This window comes from Schistocerca serialis, chromosome 1, assembly GCF_023864345.2.
Source record: "Schistocerca serialis cubense isolate TAMUIC-IGC-003099 chromosome 1, iqSchSeri2.2, whole genome shotgun sequence".
Classification (NCBI taxonomy): Eukaryota; Metazoa; Arthropoda; class Insecta; order Orthoptera; family Acrididae; genus Schistocerca; species Schistocerca serialis.
In genome coordinates, this window is record NC_064638.1 from 713,462,716 (window position 1) to 713,481,934 (window position 19,219).

Here is a 19,219-nt window from a genome sequence, read left to right on the forward strand (position 1 = left end):
TGCGCTCGTACACCGCAGAAGTCACGTTCACTTCCTGATCCAACACAGCAATCACGGATACCCCTAGATAACTTTTAGCCCGCTGCCTTATATGTAGGTAGGCTATTTAGGTTTTTATGTTAGTAGAGCCACGTAGCGCTCTGTATGAAAATCACTGACTGTGCTGTGTGCAATCTGTGGCTGGTTGTCATTGTTGGAATATTCGCTATTGTAGCGTTGGGCAGTTGGATGTGAACAGCGCGTAGCGTTGCGCAGTTGGAGGTGAGCCGCCAGCAGTGGTGGATGTGGGGAGAGATGCCAGAGTTTTGAGAACGGACGATCTGGACGTGTGTCCGCCAGAAATAGGAAATTTGTGAAGATGGATGTCATGAATTGATATATATATATATATATATATATATATATATATATATATATATATATATGATGACTTTTGAACATTGTTAAGGTAAATACATTGTTTATTCTCTATCAAAATCTTACATTTGCTAACTATGCCTATCAGTAGTTAGTGGCTTCCGTAGTTAGAATCTTTTATTTAGCTAGCAGTATTGGCGCTCCCTGTATTGCAGTAGTTCGAGTAACGGAGATTTTTATGAGGTAAGTGATTCATGAAAGGTATAGGTTATTGTTAGTCAGGGCCATTCTTTTGTAGGGATTATTGAAAGTCAGTCTGGGTTGCTCTAAAAATATTGTGTGTCAGTTTAGTGATGTTCAGAATAATTAAAGGGAAAACTGTCTGAGTACGTTCAGTTTTACTCACCTGTTACTGTATCAAATAACGTAAGAGTTTTTCGAGCACTGTCGTTCTTAAGTTTCAAAGGGGACTTTTCAGAACCTTTTGTATCGTAAACGTAAATAATAAATATAGTAAACGCGAGTAAATATGAGTTATGTTTGCTACCTTAGAGGATGTCGTAATACAGCAACAAGATCGGCGAGTGGACTTCTGAAAGTAAGTTACACATCATTGTGGCAGGCCGAATAACTTTTACTGAAAGCTGTACTACACGTCAAAGTAACGCAGATATATCAATTCATGATATCCATCTTTACAGATTTCCTTTTTCTGGCGGACACACGTCCAGATCGTCAGCTTATAGTAACCTCCCAAAACTGTGGCATCTCTCTCTCCACATCCACCACTGGTAGAGGCTCACCTCCAACTGCACAACGCTACGCGCTGTTCACATCCAACTGCCCAACACTACAATAGCGAATATCCAATAATGCCAACCAGCCACAGACTGCACACAGCTTATTCAGCGATTTTCGTACAGAGCGCTACGTGGCGTTACCAACATAAAAACCTAAACAGCCTACTTACAGTTCTTGTGGTACAGCAATGAAAGGCCTCGTTTTCGGTTGCAAATAAAGTAAACAATAAACACAGAGAAGTGGAAAACTAGTATGAAAATCGCTTGTATGCCACGAATCTGCATCCGAAACTTTCCTGTTGTGTCTCAAGGAATGTGAACGTATGGCATTACTTAAGTTGATTCGTCCACTAGAGACGAACATTCAACTCAGGGGCGTCTTTTATGTTATTCCAAACTGTAGTAGTCCGCCTCTCATCTTTTTAACAACGAGATGTGGCAAATGTACGCCTGTGACGAGGTACACGCGCTTCACGTCTTTGCGACACATGCAATGCCGCTACGTGACGTAGCTGCACCCCAATTGGTGGCGAAACATTTAATCGGTTGAGCCGGATCGATATGTAACTGTAATAGTTTCCGATAAGAGCTGTCAACTTCATTTTATCCAGCGAGACGAGGTATAAGGAGTGTTCAAGCGAAAAGCTACGAAACGTCGTAAGAACCAGACAGGTTGAAATTTGGATATGCCACTTTGGGGTGACGTAGTGAGACATCTAGGGACGCGAAGAATGCGTCGTCATCTCTCCCTGAAAAATTCAGAACTGTGGCCTCAGCATACAAGGTGATGCTCACGGTCTTTTCCGACATCCACGGTCCGATACTCGTCGAATTCCATGAGCACGGAAAAACCATTAACAGTGACATGTACTGTGGGACACTACGTAGTTTACGCAAGTCCATCAAGAGCAAACGGCCTGGGCTGCTCGTGAAGGCAGTGATTCTGCTCCACGATAAGGTGCCTGCACACTTGTCCAAGGTCTCACAGAGTGTAATGGCCAAGTCCAAGTGAGAGCAGCTTGAACATCCGCCCAACAGCCCGGACAAGTCATACTGCAACTTTCATGTGTTTGGTCCGCTGGAAAAACATCTCAGAGGGAAGCCCTTCAACTCGGACGACGAATTAATGGACACATTCGATGATTAGCTCCTGTCAAGGTCACATGAATTCTGGGAACAGGGAAACCTTCGGCTCTCGAAATAGTGGGATGGTAGTGCTCAGGTCTCTGGTGATTACTTTTGAATAAACATATGAATTACACCGACAGTGTTGTTTCATACCTTTTCTTTTGAACGCCCCTCATATAAAACTAACAATCCTTACAATTTGAACAGTTCTCGGGTATCCGACCGGGTAGCGTCGTAATTTCTCCACAATATTTCGGCAGACGTACACGCTGCCATCTTCAGGTGGTTCCTGAATGCTGTGCTGTTCCACTCGGCGCCCTATACATGGTGTTACAAAAAGGTACGGCCAAACATTCAGGAAACATTCCTCACACACAAATAAAGAAAAGATGTTATGTGGACATGTGTCCGGAAACGCTTAATTTCCATGTTACAGCTCATTTTAGTTTCGTCAGTATGTACTGTACTGTACTTCCTCGATTCACCGCCATGATTTCATACGGGATACTCTACCTGTGCTGCTAGAACATGTGCCTTTACAAGTACGAAACAACATGTGGTTCATGCACGATGGAGCTCCTGCACATTTCAGTCGAAGTGTTCGTACGCTTCTCAACAACAGATTCGGTGACGGATGGATTGGTAGAGGCGGACCAATTCCATGGCCTCCACGCTCTCCTGGCCTCAACCCTCTTGACTTTCATTTATGGGGGCACTTGAAAGCTCTTGTCTACGCAACCCCGGTACCAAATGTAGAGACTCTTCGTGCTCGTATTGTGGACGGCTGTGATACAATACGCCATTCTCCAGGGCTGCATCAGCGCATCAGGGATTCCATGCGACGGAGGGTGGATGCATGTATCCTCGCTAACGGACATTTTGAACATTTCCTGTAACAAAGTGTTTGAATTCACGCTGGTACGTTCTGTTGCTGCGTGTTTGCATTCCATGATTAATGTGATTTGAAGAGAAGTAATAAAATGAGCTCTAACATGGAAAGTAAGCGTTTCCGGGCACATGTGCACATAACATATTTGCTTCCTTTGTGTGTGAGGAATGTTTCTGAAAGTTTGGCCGTACCTTTTTGTAACACCCTGTATATACTAGCCGTTACCCCCTCCACCGTTCCTCTCCTGGTGTCTTTGGTGCGGCCGGCGCGGCGGCTACTGGAGGTGATGGGGGAAGCGGCGCCTGGGTCTGAACTGGGATCTGCAGTCTCCCTGCTACCGCCGTCGGGGGCGGTCCTCGATCTCTTGGACCGCATCTTTCTCTCCAGGCTGAGTGCAGGGTTCCAAGCCTGACTAAGTTGACGGCCGCTGTCTTTATTAATTAGATCGTCCTGTAGTCGGATGTCGATGGCCTCTTTAGTAACGCAGTCCCAGAAGTAGGGGGATTGACAGAGTATTTTCGTCCATAGTATGGCCAGTCTTTATACAATGGTCAGCCATGGCTGATTTAGTGGCCTGGCGTAATTCAGTATGGCGCTTGTGTTCGCGGCACCTCTCTTCTACAGTGCGGACTGTCTCCCCAATGTATGATTTTCCGCACTGACAGGGAATTTGATAAACGCCTGGTTTTCGAAGGCCTAGGTCATCTTTCACTGAACCCAGTAGACTCAACGTATTTGCAGGGGGTCGGAATACACATTTCACATTGTGTTTCCCCAGGATTCTGCCGATTTTCCTTGAGGTGTTTTCGACAAACTGAATGCACGCTAACGACTTGTGTTCTTCTGTTTCTTCTTCTTTTTCTCTTGGCGCAGTCTGTCTGAATGAGTGTCTTATTTGCTTCTGGTTGTACCCATTTTTCCGAAATGTTGTCTCTAGGTGCTACCGTTTTGCTGGAAGGCTCTCCTGATCGCAGATCGATCGTCCCCTGTGAACAAGTGTGCTCAAAACGCCTTCACGCTGGGAGTTGTGGTGGCAACTGAAGGCATTTAGGTACAAATCTGTGCGTGTAGGTTTTCTGTATACACTGTGTTCCAGCTTGCCGTCAGGTTTCCTTTTCACCAGGACGTCAAGAAACGGTAGGGCACCATCCTGATCCACCTCCATCGTGAACTGTATGTTGGGGTGCAGCGAGTTGAGGTGTTCGAGAAATTCATTTAAGCTGTCCCGTCCATGCGGCCAAACAACGAACGTGTCATCCACGTAGCGGAAGAAACAAGTTGGTTTTTGTTTGGCTTGTTCTAGTGCCTTCTCCATAAAAAAGTTGGCTACAACCGGTGAAAGCGGGCATCCCATGGCAACACCATCTGTCTGTTCACAATAATTTCCGTCGAACAGGAAGCATGTTCAGGTGAGCACGAACTCTAAGAACCTTGTTAGGTTGTTGTCGAATTTCTTGCTTATCAGATCAACGGAGTCTTTCAGTAGTATCCTAGTGAAGAGGGACACTACGTCGAAGCTCACTAACAAGTCGCTATCCTGGAGCCGAAGTTCTTGTATACGTTGCACAAAGTGGATGGAATTGCGTATGTGGTGTTGGCATTTTCCCACAAATGGACTAAGGAGACCCTTCAGGTGTTGGGCCCGTTCATAGGTTGTTGCTCCTATGTTGCTGACTATTGGACGCATAGGTGTCCCATCCTTGTGGACCTTTGGTAGCCCATACAGTCGTGGCGGTGCAGCCGCTCGTGGTCGAAGTTTCTTGACAGTTTTTCCATCAAAGGTACTGCGAAGAAATTCACGGTTCTTCTTTGAATCCTTACAATGCTCCGCAGCAGTGACGCTCAGTGGTAGCATGTCGTTTGGTCAGTCGAATGACGTTTATTGCTACACCAGGTCGATGGTCGTGTCGGGATACGCCGTCATCTAGGCGAGCCGGTTCTCGAAACGTGCACCGCGACACGGATGCAGGGCGTTGGGGCAGTATTATGCTGTGGGCGACTTTCAGCTGGGCTTCAGTGCGAGCCGTGATAGTAAATAAGACAACATGACAGTTGTGGACTGCGTACACGTCATTGCGAAGTAGATGCGCTCTTTCATGTCTGATGTCTTCGCTGACGGCGACGGCGTCACACAGCAGAAGAAGTGTCCGAGTCATGATGCCAGAATCGTGCTACAATGCTTGGCTACCAAATTCATCTGATCTTAAGCTGATGGAGCATATGTGAGACGCCCTGGGACGCCAGCTCCGCGCGACCAAACCACCGGCCCATAATATACGGAAACGGCGTGACTTGTTTGTGGACACCTGGAGCAACACACCTCCGTAAAACCTACCAAGAACATGTCAAGCAGAACCGCTGCTTTATTACGTTACAGAGGTGGGCCAACATGGTGTTAAGCAGATGGTAATAATATTTTGTCTCATCTGTGTGTGTCCTTATACCGTTGAGGTACGTTGGGGAGCTTTTTACCCCAGATTAAATGATGAAATTATTGAAATTGTTGAGGGGATAATTTAAGGATGTCCGCGGTTTACTGACGCACAGCGATGCCAGAAGTCCTGTCGACTTCTGTTCAGCCTTGCCACATACGATCTTGAAATGTCGTTTCTCGGACACTTGTAGTGTGGAGTCAAAAAGCGCCTAGCTTCTTCACACGCATAACCTTACGCACGATAGGCAATACCCGTTTATACGAAATGCTTAGCCTACCATCGCAACCGTTTCACTACTCCTAATAGTGATAGCATGAATTCCACCTCTTGAGCAGAAACGTCAATCGGAAGGACACAAAACACCAAATTTGCAGTGTTCTTAAGTTCCTGTCATTTTCATTCACCGACTAACATACGATTCTGAATGCTGAAAAAGAATCGTCAGGAACTCCGTTCATTTCGTTCGGCAACCAAAATTTCCTTTGTAAAATAAAAATGTTTTTTTTCGGTGAACCGTAGAACCCTTGTGCATCTCTACGAACCACGTTACACCTCTCGATTAGCTGCTGGTTTACGGGAAGGTGTCGAAGTTGGCTGACTGTTGGAGGATACAAGATTAATTAGGCAAAAATTTTATTGGTGTGATTAATGGCAGCTAGCTCTAAATGTAGAAAAATGTGGGTTAATGTGGATGAATAGGAAAAAGAAACCCATAATGTTCTGATATAGCTTTAGAGTGTCCTGCATGACACAGTCACGTCGTTTAAATATCTGGGCGTACGCTGCAAAGCGATGTGAAATGGAACGAACTTCTGAGGATTGTGATAGGGAAGGCGAACTTCCGTTTATTTGGAAAGTTTTAGGAAAGTGTGGTTTATCTGCAAGGAAAACCGCATATAGGACGCTAGTGCTACCTATTCTTGAGTACTGCTGGAGTGTTTGGGATCCATACCAGGTCGGATTAAAGGAAGACATCGAAACAGTCCAGAGGAGGCTGCTGGATTTGTTACTAATAGGTTCGAACAAGATGTAAGTGTTAGGGAGATGCTTCGGGAACTCACATGGGAGCCCCTGGAGGGAAGGCGACATTCGTTTCGAGGAACACTACTGAGAAAATTTAGAGAACCGGGATTTGAAGCTGATTGCAGAACGATTCTCCTGCCTCCAACATACATCTAGAGTAAGGACCGCGCAAATAAGATCCGAGAAATTAGGGTTCATACGGCGGCATAAAGACATTTGTTTATCTCTCGCTCTACTTGCGAGTGGAAGAGGAAAGAAAATGACTGTTAGTGCTCCAGTGCACCCTCCCTCATGCAGCGCACGGTGGCTCGCGGAGTATGTATGAAGATGTAGATGTAGATATAAGAATTATGCATATTGGTAGCCAAGCTCTTTAACAAAATTTTCCGATATTTCGTTAAAATTTACCGGATTTATCAATCGTCACCCGTAGGTAGTGCGAAGGCAATGGCTGGAGACTCGTTGCATCTTTCTCCTCCCCTCTTCTCTTCTTCCATCATTCCTTCTGGCTGCTGAAAGATTCTGTGATGTTCAGGCTTCTTCAACATCGCAGACCATGTTCAGCTCGAAGCAGCGACAGTGAAGTGGGAACAACAAAGGCGTGATCGTCCGTATACCACGTCAGGTGACCGAGGGCAGCTATCCACGAGGCAGCGCGTGCTGGCTGGGGTGCCGACCGGAAGTACAGAAGGCCGCCCTGTGGAGCTTCCGGGCTGCCTCCCCTCCTCTACTGACGCCACAAGAAGCCGTGGCAGCTGCTCTTCAACGTGCCTCCGATAAATGCACGTCGCATAATTATGCACACTGTCCGAGGTTTGCAATACCATTATTATGCACACTATCCTGTCTTGATCATAGAGGATGCATGTTTACCAGTGTATGTACCTCTGTAGTCTGTAGGTAATTAAGAAAGCGAATCAATCAGAAGATGAAATGGTTTACATGTAGACGTTAGTTTCGCTGGAATGAAATTTTCACTCCACAGTAGAGAGTGCGCTGATATGAAACTTCCTGGAAGATTAAAACTGTGTACCGGACCGAGACTCGAACTCGGGATCTTGGAAGGTTTGGAAGGTAGGAGACGAGGTACTGGCGGAATTAAAGCTGTGAGGACGGGGCGTGAGTCGTGCTTGTGTAGCTCAAATGGTAGAGCACTTGCCCACGAAAGGCAAAGGTCCCGAGTTCGAGTCTTGGTCCGGCACACAGTTTTAATCTGCCAGGAAGTTTCGTTAGTTTCGCTGATTAATTTGAATGTTTCCGAAAAGTTCTCAACTCACATCATATTTTCGTAAGTCAGGCGAAAACCCAGCGGTTTTCTGGATTCGTCATCAGAATACATTTCAGACTGAGTGCCATTTTTAAGACAGAAGTGTGGCTGTTTTAGCATACAACCTATCTATCGAAGAATATTCTTGTGACACCGCCGGCCGCGGTGGCCGTGCGGTTCTAGGCACTGCAGTCCGGAACCGCGGGACTGCTACGGTCGCAGGTTCGAATCCTGCCTCGGGCGTGGATGTGTGTGATGTCCTTAGGTTAGTTAGGTTTAAGTAGTTCTAAGTTCTAGCGGACTGATGACCTAAGATGTTAAGTCCCATAGTGCTCAGAGCCATTTTCTTGTGACACCACTGTAAGAGCCACATTCAACTGCACAACAGTTCAAATCCGATTAAAAATAGCTGACATGTACGAGGAATACACTACGAGCAGCGTCCGAAAATACTGCAGTTTGACACTAATCCAAGGAAAGAGCAGCAGTGAAACTATTATCTGATCCTGTTTGCCACGTTGGTAGCAAAGAATAGCAGTGAGCATGTTTATTTCACAATGAAGTTCATTGCTGTCAAATACTAGCATAAAATATTTCAGTGGTTTGAAGCAGGTTTGACGTATCAGAAATTCTCAATGATCAATGGAATAATTCTTGACCTAAGACTGGTCCTCGATTATTTTGATGCAGCATGGGTCACTGAAAATGACTGAACAGCAGAAAGTGGTTCATCCATGGAAATGTTCTATTCATTTGACTGAAGTAAACTTACCTGTTTCGTCAGTGTAAGAAAAGGGTTCGACCACACAGAAAACGGAGCTGAGTAGTTTGTGCGGTTGATGGCGGAAGTGGTCCTGAAAGACTCATGCTGGTGCCAGATTTGTTTACTTCACTCTTACAGTGTGCCGGCCTCGGCGGTCTAGCGGTTCTAGGCGCTCAGTCCGGAACCGCGCGACTACTACGGTCGCAGGTTCGAATCCTGCCTGAGACATGGATGTGTGTGATGTCCTTAGGTTAGTTAGGTTTAAGTAGTTCTAAGTTCTAGGGGACTGATGACCTCAGATGTTAAGTCTCATAGTGCTCAGAGCCATTTGAACCATTTTTTTCTTACAGTGTGAGCCTAGTTTTATGACAATCACAACGTACACCTCAGGAATATCTACAATCTTTTCTGAGTTAACAATTTAATCTCATATGGAGTTTTATTGAATACTATCTCGGATGAATTTAAGAATTTGGCAGGTATGCTTCAAAGGTCTTTCAAATCGTGTTTTCGGTCAGTGCCTTCATGCCTCTATGTGCAGGCAGATTGAGACAATTTATGATACTCGGTGGTCCGTATGATCAATTAAAATGTCCCAGAGTTTCTCAGAGAAGATGAAAACGTTGCGGAGAAAAAGGCTTCGGTGATGAGGTGGATTTGCAATTCATAAAAGCACGGAATTTTAATGTGGTAAAAGTTTAATCTCGCCAGCAAGTGAAAATTTAAATTTGACTCTTAAATGAATTAAATTGCAGCTTAAAGAGCTGGTAAGCTACGAAGCGCTTGTTAGAATCCCTAACTGAACAATCAAGACTGGTAGCAAGAGAACTCATGTTTACTTTAAAATTCGAGTAACTCTGAAACACTCTGTACGTCATTCGCTTTAGACACGCAAAAAAAATACCAATTAGAAAATGTTTCGTGGGAAGGTACTCTGAAACAAACGAAATCTATAAGATCTTGCAGACAGTATGTTTCATTATTCTTCAACTCATCTGAAAAAAAAAACTTGCGGAGAGGTAATTTCGACCTCTGTATTCTTAAACAATTATCTCTGCTAGACATTACACACGCTAATTGGAAAGTGCATCTAATGAGTGTAGCGTTACAGCGTATAAGAGCGTTTGAAAGTAAGTTTGTATGAATCTGATAGACAATATTTTGATACTGTTTCAAGTGGAGACTGGTTCGTGACTGTCAACAAAACTTAGCCTGTAATACTAGTGGAAATTTTCCCTAAATCACTTCAGGGGATTGAGGCAAAGTCTCATAAGATAAGATCGTAGCCTAATCCTTTCCACAGCATTAACCGAATTTGTATTCTGTAGCCAATGATCTCGATTTCGACGTTTTCCAATAAAGTGAAAGACTTAGCTATCGACAATATGAGTTAAGGATAGGTTCAAGAGTATGCCACGGTTGCAGTACGTCTTCGAGTTCTATAGCTTTCAGGGCACAGTTTATATCAACTTACAACAATGACAATATGCACATTATGTAAGATCTATCTTCCTACTTACACTTGAGGAGCTTCATTATAGAAAAGAGCCGGTACAATGGGAGCTATGGTTTGCTCAATACAAAGGCAACCTCGTTCGATAGCGACAGCTGTCGTTGCTAAACTAAATTTCCTGTTGGGGTTTGTGTAGCTCAACGCCATATCACATCTTCTACGTACTCCTGGGCTTAGAATCTGAACATGGTGATGCTCACGCGCTTTTCATTCATTCACACATTGTATTCGATCGGTTCCTTTATGAATATGATAGGACTAGTTCTAATCCACTCTAATTGATAGTTATTGGATCGTGAAGACTTTTGCATCAGAATGTAAAAAGGGAATGCACAGTCTTTACAGAAATAAGTTTTGCTTCTAGTATTGTAGTTTTGAACCTTAAATTCCCTCTTATTACTAATTACGATGCCATAAATGCCTATTTCTCATAACATCCATTCTTTTTATCTCAAAGGCAAATGCAGTTTCTTCTCTTAACTGCACTTTCAGTTTCAAATGGTTCAAATGGCTCTGAGCACTATGGGACTCAACTGCTGAGGTCATTAGTCCCCTAGAACTTAGAACTAGTTAAACCTAACTAACCTAAGGACATCACAAACATCCATGCCCGCGGCAGGATTCGAACCTGCGACCGTAGCGGTCTTGCGGTTCCAGACTGCAGCGCCTTTAACCGCACGGCCACTTCGGCCGGCGCACTTTCAGTTTGTAGTCAGCAATAAACGTGAACATTAAGGTCGCTCGATAATTAATCTAAAACTGATCGTAACTAAGGAGTCGAATCTAAAGTGCATGACAGAAAATACTGCATAAACAACTCATACATTTTCCTGATTTGATATCTTGTAAGGAAGTGTTACGGCACAGTTTTTCCAAAACTGCTGCATAAGCTGTTGTATAAAACGTTTTCGGACTTTTTGCTACGTCAATAAGAAGTAAAACCTCGACCTTTCGACGATTCGTTGGCTCTGACAAAGAAGATGGAGGTAATCGTCGAAAGCTCGAGGTTTTACCTCGAAATGACGTGGTAAGAAGTCCGACAATGGTTTTATACAACAGTGTCGTCGCGAAAGATTTCGTTCTCCTGCAGCATAACTTTATTAATAAACCATTATTCAGATGAGAATACCCAATCCATTTAATTATTAACGCTGCAGGAAAGTATGCACACAGTTAAATCTAGCACCAGTGATTACAAATCTAATTAGTAATGTTACTTTCAATTCAGTGGGGTGAACTGTCCTTGAAGAGTTTCTCTGCAATTTTGGATGGTAAGCTGGCTGTGAGAACGCACAGGAGCTCCTAGAATAGAGCGACGTGAAGACCATAACCTATTGGAAAACACCTACTGGAATGCTGTTCATGAGTGGCAGCACAACAGCTTGAATAACCAGACTGCCGTACAAATTTGCTGTCAGGGTGCGCGAGAAAACCACTAGAGTGCTCCTGCTGTCATGCGAAATCGCACCCCAGACCATAACTCGAGGTGCAGGTCCAGTGTGTCTAGCACGCGCCCAGTGTGGGTGCATTTACTCAACTGGCCGCCTCCATCACTGGCGCCGAGACAGCTTTCATCAAAAAACACCACAGACCTCTACCTTGCCCTCCAGTGAGCTCTCGCTTGACACCTTTGAAGTCGGAAACGATGTTGATTTGGTGTCAGCGGAACGCACGCTACGAGGTCTGTGGCTCGGAGCTGTCTTCGAAGTATCCGATTTGTTACAGTTCGTTGTGTCACAGTGGTGCCAACTGCTGCTCATATTGCTGCTACAGACGCAGTACGGTGCGCCAGAACCAAACGCCGAACACGATGGTGTCCCCTCTCGGTAGTGCCTCGTGGCCGCCCAGAGCCTGGTCTTCTTGCGACCGTACATTCTCGTGACCACCTCTGCCAGCAATCATGTACAGTGGCTACGTTCTTGCCAAGTCTTTCTACAATATCGCAGAAGAAACATCCAGGTTCTGGTAGCAGTATTACTCGACCTCGTTCAGACTCAGTGAGCCTTTAATAATGACGACTTTGTCGCCTTAAAGGCGTTCTTGACTAACATCAACTCACTACGTCCAATCTCAAAGATATCTAACGCTCAAGACCGTTACAACGTGTATTTAAATCAAATCTGATTTGTATCCTCATACAGGCTCTACTACCGCCACTTCTATGCGATTGGCGTGAGATTTAAATGGACATCCTCTTTCAGATGCAGAAACACGCCTACCAACTTACGTTTATGTCGCACTACTGCTTCTTGGGTTGTAGTCTTGATCGCCATGGCCATCCGGACACGACTCCGACAATCTAAAATTTCCAACTTATCCACGCACTATTGACGTTGTGCCCCTGCCCATTACCCTCATTACTTGCAGCATATTGCTGATTCCCATAAGAGGTCGAATGTATTGTGCATTCTCACTGAAGGGATCATAGGGCCGCCTCGCCAGAGTTATGTATATGTGGTCTGTTCTCTCGGACATGTTCGATTTGCGCTATGAGAAGATATGACACTAATTGTATTTGCCGGGACGCTTGAATTGCGCGTACAATGGCCTGATTGGCTAACTTCAATGCCAATCAACTCGAAAATTGGGCAACGTATCCAAAATTTTTCTTAAGAATTATTTCTCAGTAAAACCTACCCTGCCGGCCGTTGTGGCCGAGCGGTTCTAGGAGCTTCAGTATGGAACCGCGTGACCGCTACGGTCGCAGGTTCGAATCCTGCCTCGGGCATGAATGTGTGTGATGTCCTTAGGTTAGTTAGGTTTAATTAGTTCTAAGTTCCAGGCGACTGATGATCTCAGAAGTTAAGTCGCATAGTGCTCAGAGCCATTTGAACCATTTTTGAAAACCTACCCTGCAACACCCCTAGAAGTTTTTCAGACTGTTTCTGAGCATCCTGTGTACGTACAGGATGCTGGAAAACAATTTGACCATAAGTGTAGAGCAGAAAGACAGCACCAAACGAAGAAATTTGAGTATACGAACTAGGCATTGTAGTTGAAAATTTACGGCGCTACGGGTATTATCTTCAATTCCGGCTACGTGACGGCCTTCAACTCTGAAACTTGTTTATGTTCGACAGATGTAAACAACTTTCACTGTACTCATTGACTGTAGGTGGGGTTGATGTGCAGTGTAGATCCTTTGTTTTAAGTATCTTGTCATCGTATTCAGTGGGTATAGTAGCTCGACTAGAGTAGGTACCAACGTGTGAGTGAGTGAGTGTTGTGAAGCAGCAAAATGGAATATGCTTTTAACATGGAATGAGTTAAGTGAAATGCACTTGACTTACGGCGCTGGTCGTGGCAATGCAAGGGGGGCTCGTAGGTTTTACCAGGAACGTTATCTACATCTCAGGCAGGCTAAGAAAAATACTTTTGTGCCAACTGACAGACGTGTGAGAGAGACAGGATCTTTGCGGGCTAATAAGCGTGATACAGGCAGAAGACGCACTGTTTGTACCGTTCCAGGTAGATGTGTTAAATCGCATAGAGCAACGTCTGACGACAAGCAACAGACGAATCCCTCATGAACTTGGCGTGGACCGGCGTCACGTGTGGAATGTTGTTTCTGACATTGCTCAACATCATTTCTAGCGCCAAAAGGAACACACTGTGGGTCTGAGTGGTTCCTTCAACGAGGAGCATGACAGCCACATTTCTATGCACGGGTGTTGTTTACGGACGAGGCTTGCTTTACCCATGAATGCATTTTCAGGTCACACAACAGCCACATTTGGGCAGTACAAAATCCGCGTGTAGTGTAGGCCTCCATAGTCATCAAGAGCGATCCACTGTGAACATGTGGACGGGAATTACGAATGACTCGCTCGTTGACGCCTACATGTTAACTCAAAGATTAGATAGTCACATTTACCATGTGTTTTTGAGACAAGTATTGCCTGCACCCCAGGATGACGTACCGCTTGGAATTAGCCAGAACCTTTGGTTCCGACATGGCGGGGCAGCTCCACATTTTGCACAAGCTGTCCGAGATCGTCTAGACAGGACATTTGCTGACAGATGGATCGGACCCAGTGGACAAATCCTGTGGTTTCCACGTTCGCCAGACTTGAAACCGCAGATTTTTTCCTCTGGGGCATGAAAGATGCAACATCCGCTGAAGATGAAGAGGACTTGGTCGATCACATTAAGGCAGCAGCAGAAGTGGTTCAGACGACTCCTGGTGTATTTCAGAGAACACGCCAATTCCTACATCGCTACTATGTTCTGTGCCATCGTGAAAACGGTGATCAATTTCAACATTTGTTTAATTAAGTGGCGGCAAGTCTGTGTACAAAAGCACACTCATTTTTCATTTATTTTGACCTTTTTAGGAGACGTTGTAACATGAAACATGGACACGTGATTGCTTTCATTTCTAAAGAAGTGCTGTGTGGTACAAGAGCAGCTAAGAGCGATACAATTGTCTGTGGTGCTTTAAATTTTTCTTGTTCTCATGGTGACGATTAGTTAGTCCAAACATTTTGTTTACATATATATTTACTTTGGATTACTTTCCATTTTGAATAAAGACGTCCATGTGTTCAAATTTCAATTACGATTATGTGACGTCGAAAATATGCAACTGCTACGCTTAGCACCTACACTAAAATTCGCGTTTGATGCTGTTTTTATGCCCTAGACTTTTGGTCAAATTGTTTTTCCATTCTCTGTATATACAAGGCGGTCGGAGACAGTCAGAAAAACTTGTAAATATTTTACGGAACAGGCTGTGATGCAAAATAATCGTTAAAAATATATTCGACACTGTGCACTGTTTCCGAGTTAATAAGCATTGAAGTTAGGGCATCAGGCCAACACACTCGTAAACTCACGCAGCCTACAAAAGGCGGTTCGTTTTTGCATCCACTGATGCGTCGTGTATACGGATGGTGTTAATCCCTTCAGCATCAGCTAAGGCCTGAAAATGTTGCACTGAAGCACCGAAACTGGTAGCCATACAATGAATGAAATCATAAGGACGGCTGCAGGTGTTTCGTTTCCTTGCGTCTTCCTCGTTTGCTTTTCTCAAAAGCGAACAAACGTGGCTTTTTCTCGTGTTGGTTCTTTTCAGTTAGTTGCTCTTCACAGAGATATCACACATGTAACGTTCGAAATGAACGATACTTTTAGTTTTGACTTGTAATGTTGGCTGCAGATTAATATTTCGACGACAGTGAACATAGCTCATGACCGAAACCGATCGGAATAAAATGCAAGTAGAGTCAGCATTTGCATGTCACACATTTTATAAAGTATGTAAAAGCTAATAGCTGTCTGAAAAAGACGATTAAATAAAATGGTATTTGTAGTAAGATAATATGAAAAAGGAGTTTCTTTTTCGCGATTAATAACTTAGCTTTGTACACTACTGGCCATTAAAATTGCTACACCAAGAAGAAATGCAGATGATAAACGGGTATTCATTGGACAAATATATTATACTAGAACTGACATGTGATTACATTTTCACGCACTTTGGGTTCATAGATCCTGAGAAATCAGTACCCAGAACAACCACCTCTGGCCGTAATAACGGCCTTGATACGCCTGGGCATTGAGTCAAACAGAGCTTGGATGGCGTGTACAGGTACAGCTGCCCATGCAGCTTCAACACGATACCACACTTCATCAAGAGTTGTGACTGATGTATTGTGACTAGCCAGTTGCTCGGCCACCATTGACCAGACGTTTTCAATTGGTGAGAGATCTGGAGAATGTGCTGGCCAGGGCAGCAGTCGAACGTTTTCTGTATCTAGAAAGGCCCGTACAGGACCTGCTCCAATGTAGGGTTTCGCAGGGATCGAATGAATGGTAGGGCCACGGGTCGTAACACATCTGAAATTCAACGTCTACTGTTCAAAGTGCCGTCAATGCGAACAAAAGGTGATCGAGACGTGTAACCAATGGCACCCCATACCATCACGCCGGGTGATACGCCACTATGGCGATGACGAATACACGCTTCCAATGCGCGTTCACCGCGATGTCGCCAAACACGGATGCGACCATCATGATGCTGTAAATAGAACTTGGATTCATCCGAAAAAATGACGTTTTGCCATTAGTGCACCCAGGTTCGTCGTTTAGTACACCATCGCAGGCGCTCCTGTCTGTGATGCAGCGTCAAGAGTAACCGCAGCCATGGTCTCCGAGCTGATAGTCCATGCTGCTGCAAACGTCGTGGAACTGTTCGTGCTGATGGTTGTTGTCTTGCAAACGTCCCGATCTGTTGACTCAGGGATCGAGACGTGGCTGCACGATCCGTTACAGCCATGCGGATAAGATGCCTGTCATCCCGACTGCTAGTGATACAAGGCCGTTGGGATCCAGCACGGCATTCCGTATTACCCTCCTGAACCCACCGATTCCATATTCTGCAAACAGTAATTGGATCTCGACCAACGCGTGCAGCAATGTTGCGACACGATAAACCGCAATCGCGTTAGGCTACAATCCGACCTTTATCAAAGTCGGAAACGTGATGGTACGTATTTCTCCTCGTTACACGAGGCATCACAACAACGTTTCACCAGGCAATGCCGGTCAACTGCTGTTTGTGTATGAGAAATCGGTTGGAAACTTTCCTCATGTCAGCACTTTGTAGGTGCCGCCACCGGCGCCAACCTTGTGTGAATGCTCTGAAAAGCTAATCATTTGCATATCACAGCATCTTCTTCCTGTCGGTCAAATTTCACGTCTGTAGCAAGTCATCTTCGTGTTGTAGCAATTTTAATGGCCAGTAGTGTATTGCGTGGGTATAGCACTGTGCATCCGTAATGCTCTTTTGCCAACGATAGCTAAGTCTCTTTTATGTTAAAATTTTACACAAATAGTAAATTTTAGCGCAAAATCGGTATACAATTTATGCCCAGTAAAAAAGTTTCTAGAGATGCCCCATTCATCCCTGTACGGTACTATAGTATAAATGGTTGTAGAATATTACGCCAATCTCCTTTTATTTTGGACAGCTGCGTCCCACTTCTACAGAGCGGAGCGTTTTACGAACGCCTCAGTCGTTGCACAAGTTTTGCTTGGTAACGTTGCTAATGGCGAGTACTGTTCTCGCGCTGCAGCTGGAACACGGGAGCAGGGCGTTTAGCGTGTTTACAGGGAGCAGCGGGCGCGGTACTCACCACAGAAGGGCGGGTCCCCCTGCCAGGAGCCGCGAGGCGAGCACGTCAGCGTCGGAGACCTGCAACACACCACCACTCTCTGCATAAGCGCCGCAGTGTCTGTGGCTTCAGCTTCAGCACAATACATAATGCATGAGTCTGGCAGGCCGGCGACCGCTGCGTGCGGCGGGTTTTAACATTTTTAAATGTTCGGATAATTAGTGGCCGTCTCTTTATCTAAGAATAGATGATGAATGCAGCTAGCCTCTATCTCTGTGTATTGTCATGTCTGTATAGACGTGTATCAGTTGCCTTTAAGATCCCTTCACCTTCACACATAAATGTACACTGTAAAGTAAGGCCGTCCCCGTTCTTGGCTGATCCGTGATAAGACAGGCGAAAAATTAGTCTAATGGAGGATTATTAGTATTATCTCTATTTTCATTCGCTCTCTCTCTTTCTCTCCTTTATCTACGTACAGTTTTTAATATAATTGTTCATTACGTGAAATCAGCCAAATAGAATCTTTGGTGGAGTCCTTCTTCTTGGTAATCAGCGGCTGGCTTGCTGTAAGAGATCTTTAAATTTATTATTACTGTTAAACACTGCAGTCAGTCGGGAGAATCAATCGTGTGGACAATTTGTTCCTTTTACGAAAGATTGCGAATTCCAGATGTGTACGAAGCCTTTTTGGGCGATTTAACACACTCAGTGATTGCAGGCTCTCTTCGACACAGCTGAAACTTCCACACTAATTACAGGGCCAACGTGATCATCAAATGATTCAGAAAAAACTCATTCGTTCATTCACTCCAGAACAAAAAGTCACAAACCTTATTTATGGAGGAAATCGTGGATTAAATCCATCTCCATTACATGTCCAGATCTCCGGTGATTCCACGCCTTAATTATTTTCCTTTTACAGTCTCTTTCTCTTCAAACAAACTGCTAGCGGCACAAATGTTAATTGGCTCGCTTTAGCGAGAAGAAAAGCGGAATGTGTATCTCTCAGAAACACGTCAATCCCTCAACAGATACTCCAGAAGCTGTCCTAGTTACCACTCTAACAACCATGGAGAATGCATATATGCATCTCTGTTATTTCAAAGAATAAACGCACTAGAAAATACTTTGGCGTCGACGAGCTGTCGCCGCATATATTACGAGAAAATCAGATCAGATAACTTTTCCAAAGTGAATGAATGTGGATGGTTTGATTGAAAATGATTAATTGGTGCGTGGTAGAGGGTATTTTCTCTGGGGACATTACAAGGTCCCGTAACTACACGCTGCAGCGTTTTCTGCTCACTCATGTTCAAAATGTGTGTGAAATCTTATGGGACTTAATTGCTAAGGTCATCAGTCCCGAAGCTTACACACCATTTAACCTAAATTATCCTAAGGACAAACACACACACACCTATGCCCGAGGGAGGACTCGAACCTCCGCCGGGACCTGCCGGACAGTCCCTGACTGCAGCGCCTTAGACAGCTCGGCTAATGCCGCGCGGCAAGTAACTAATGTTCTGTCTACGTTCGGCACCAGTAATTTGCAATCTACGACTCGACGAAGATGATGACTACAGCGTTGTGGACTTACGAAACTGCACAGCAGTTCAGAGTTGAAACTCCTGGCTACTGCGCCGATGATGGGTATTTGCACTACAGGAAGAAACTTGCCTCCGTATTCGTCTGGGCTGTGCTGTTTATTCAGTTATGGACGTCGCTGCGTAACAGTGGCAGTATTTTCTGTAGTGGATCATATTAATATACGAGGCCTGTTCAAAAAGCATCTGACCTTATTTTTTAATGTTGAAACCAGCAACGGTGTCAAAGCGCGCGCTCTCTCTGCGTTGCAGGCATACGTAGGGCGCATACTTGACTTCAGCCGACCGGTGTGGCGGAGCCATTCTAGGCGCTTCAGTCTGG

General features: G+C 44.8%; 1 protein-coding gene across 1 annotated transcript in view; it reads right to left on the bottom strand.

Moving 5' to 3' along the window:
• The window catches only part of LOC126481143 (sushi, von Willebrand factor type A, EGF and pentraxin domain-containing protein 1), a 536,303-nt gene that overhangs the window by 212,042 nt on the left and 305,042 nt on the right, over nucleotides 1-19,219 (bottom strand). The window contains exon 3 of the mRNA XM_050104701.1: nucleotides 17,312-17,370. Coding sequence (XP_049960658.1) covers nucleotides 17,312-17,370 — 59 coding nt within the window. The remainder of the gene's footprint in view (nucleotides 1-17,311; nucleotides 17,371-19,219) is intronic.